The following is a 2,269-nucleotide window of genomic DNA, read 5'->3' as shown; positions in this document are numbered from 1 at the left end:
TAAACAACTGGAAAGAAAACTTCTAGGAAAGAGAATTTATGCGCGCGTGGCCCACTACAGTACAGACTATATAACGGGAAGGGCGTACTCCTCCCCCCAAGTATGTCACCTACCCTTTACCCTAATTGCCGCCTTTGTATGGACACTGACTTTAGCATCGGAGTCCTTTTGCAGGTGGCCCCCTCCACACAAAATTACGATTTGGTAGGACCTCACGCCTCGGCCTCATACCCTCCATGTTGCCTCAGGAGATCCCAACGCACAAAGGCGATCGAAACCCAACTCCCTAGTACTTCTTGGCATCTGACACACCCGACTCATTCAGGACCGAGCAACTGAACATTGGCGCCGTCTGTGGGGACCCTAGCCTCCTCATTCAGTTGAAGGGCGAGAGGACGGCGAAGTATGCCAGGAAGAGGGCATCCATTGGGCGAGCATGTTGGCCTCCCTAGCCTCCTCCCACAAGCGCACAAGATCCCCCTCTCACAGGAACGAATCCTCTTCCCACTCTCATGAAAGGCGTCCTTTCGGGGGGATTGGGGCGATAACGCAAGAATCATGCAGGAGTTACGCCACAGAGTGCAAAATCCTGAGAGGGAACTTTCGGCCAAGGATTGTTATCGACCTAGCCCGAGTTTATCTCACACCCGGTCTCATCAGTGGAGAGCGGAACCCAGGGGGAGAAGTCTCTAGAGGAACCACGTCAGGCGTAGAACGGGTTCCCAGTCCCCCTCGGCCCACGCTGAGTCAGAATGACAGGACGAAAGCAGGGAAAGACCGAGAAGGCAACAAGACCTCGTAATCTACGCTCGGCCCCTCGCGACTCATGCTGAGTCGGGAAGCCGCAGAGAGGGCAGGGAGAGACCGAGAATGCGACGAAATCCCATAATCATGGGAGTAACCCCTTTCCACCACTCCATCCTTAAGCTCCGGCTGCCAAAACATTTTGACAAGCCAACGTACATAAGATATGATGACACCCAAGATCCTTCAGAATATATAACAGCCTTTGAGGCCAGGATAAATCTAGAGGGTGTAGGTGACGAGGTGAGGTGTGGCGCTTTCCCTTTGACCCTGACAGGACCGGCGATTCGATGGTTCAATGCGCTCCTACATGGGTTCGTAACGACCTTCACGGACATAACGCGCAAGTTTCTAGCACAATTCACCACGCGCATTGCCAAAGCCAAGCACCTGATCAACCTCCTAGGGGTTACCCAAAGAAATGGGGAGCCGACTAGGAAGTACCTTGACAAATTCAACGACAAATGCCTGAATATTGATGGTTTGACCGACTCGACGGCTAGCCTATGTCTAACGAACAGGCTGTCAAATGAAGACTTCAGAAAATACCTCACCACCAATCCTGTATGGACCATGCAAGAAATCCAGAACGTGGCAGAAGAATATATCAATGATGAGGAGGTCAGCCAGGTGGTGGCAGCCAACAAACAGAAACCTGCCAACCCTCATCCCCGTCAATCCGATAACAGGGAAAGGCCAAAGGATCCCTCCAAGGATAGAGGACCGACTAAACCATTCAAGCCCTTTCTGCTAGTCAGAAAGTTCACAAACTATACCCCTCTGACAGCCCCGATAGTTGAGGTCTACCAACAAATATCCGACAAGGGCATCTTGTCGAAATCCCGCCAACTCAAAGACAGAACCGGTGGGAACAAGAGTCTCTACTGGGACTACCACAAAGGCTTCGGCCACAAAACCCAGAACTCCTTCGATTAAAAGGTGTCTTTGGAACAAGCAATTTGCGAAGGCACACTAACGGAGTTCTCGCAGTTCATAAGGGAACCCAGGAGCAGAGAGCATGAGCGGTCCAATGATAACAGAAGCCGAGCTATGAAGCCGGGACAAGAGCCCAACGAAAATAACGACCGTGGCCTCACTATCGTTGATTTTGTAGTCGGAAGAGACACAGCCCCAAGGTCGAAGTTGGCAGCAAAGAAAGACGCCAAGATCTTGGCCTTATCATCAAGTAGCCAGGGAACCCCGTCCAGGAAGACTCCGAAGATATCGTTTGGACCAGAGGACCAATGGTTCCACGATATCCCGGATAACCCCCCTATGGTGATCACGGCAAGAGTAGGAACATGCTTGGTTAAGCAAATCCTCGTGGACACTAGAGCCGACTCCAACATTATGTTCAGGATCGTCTTCGACACCTTGGGACTCCGGGAAGCCGATCTAAAAACCGATCAGCACGGAGTGGTTGGCCTAGGGGACAACTTCATAAAGCCTGACGGGGTAGTCTCCC

The 2,269-nt window shown here is 51.8% G+C and overlaps 1 protein-coding gene across 1 annotated transcript; it reads left to right on the top strand.

Annotated features, from left to right (window-relative positions):
* Positions 1-870: 870 nt before the first annotated feature.
* LOC112709350 (uncharacterized) lies at positions 871-1,740 on the top strand. The gene has a single exon (XM_025761242.1). It carries the CDS (start codon positions 871-873, stop codon positions 1,738-1,740), a length of 870 nt encoding a protein of 289 aa, XP_025617027.1.
* The last annotated feature ends 529 nt before the right edge of the window (positions 1,741-2,269 follow it).

The sequence above is a fragment of the Arachis hypogaea genome, chromosome 9, assembly GCF_003086295.3.
Source record: "Arachis hypogaea cultivar Tifrunner chromosome 9, arahy.Tifrunner.gnm2.J5K5, whole genome shotgun sequence".
Taxonomy (NCBI): Eukaryota; Viridiplantae; Streptophyta; class Magnoliopsida; order Fabales; family Fabaceae; genus Arachis; species Arachis hypogaea.
The sequence above is the reverse complement of the archived record's forward strand: the minus strand, read 5'-3'. Positions and strand labels throughout refer to the sequence as shown.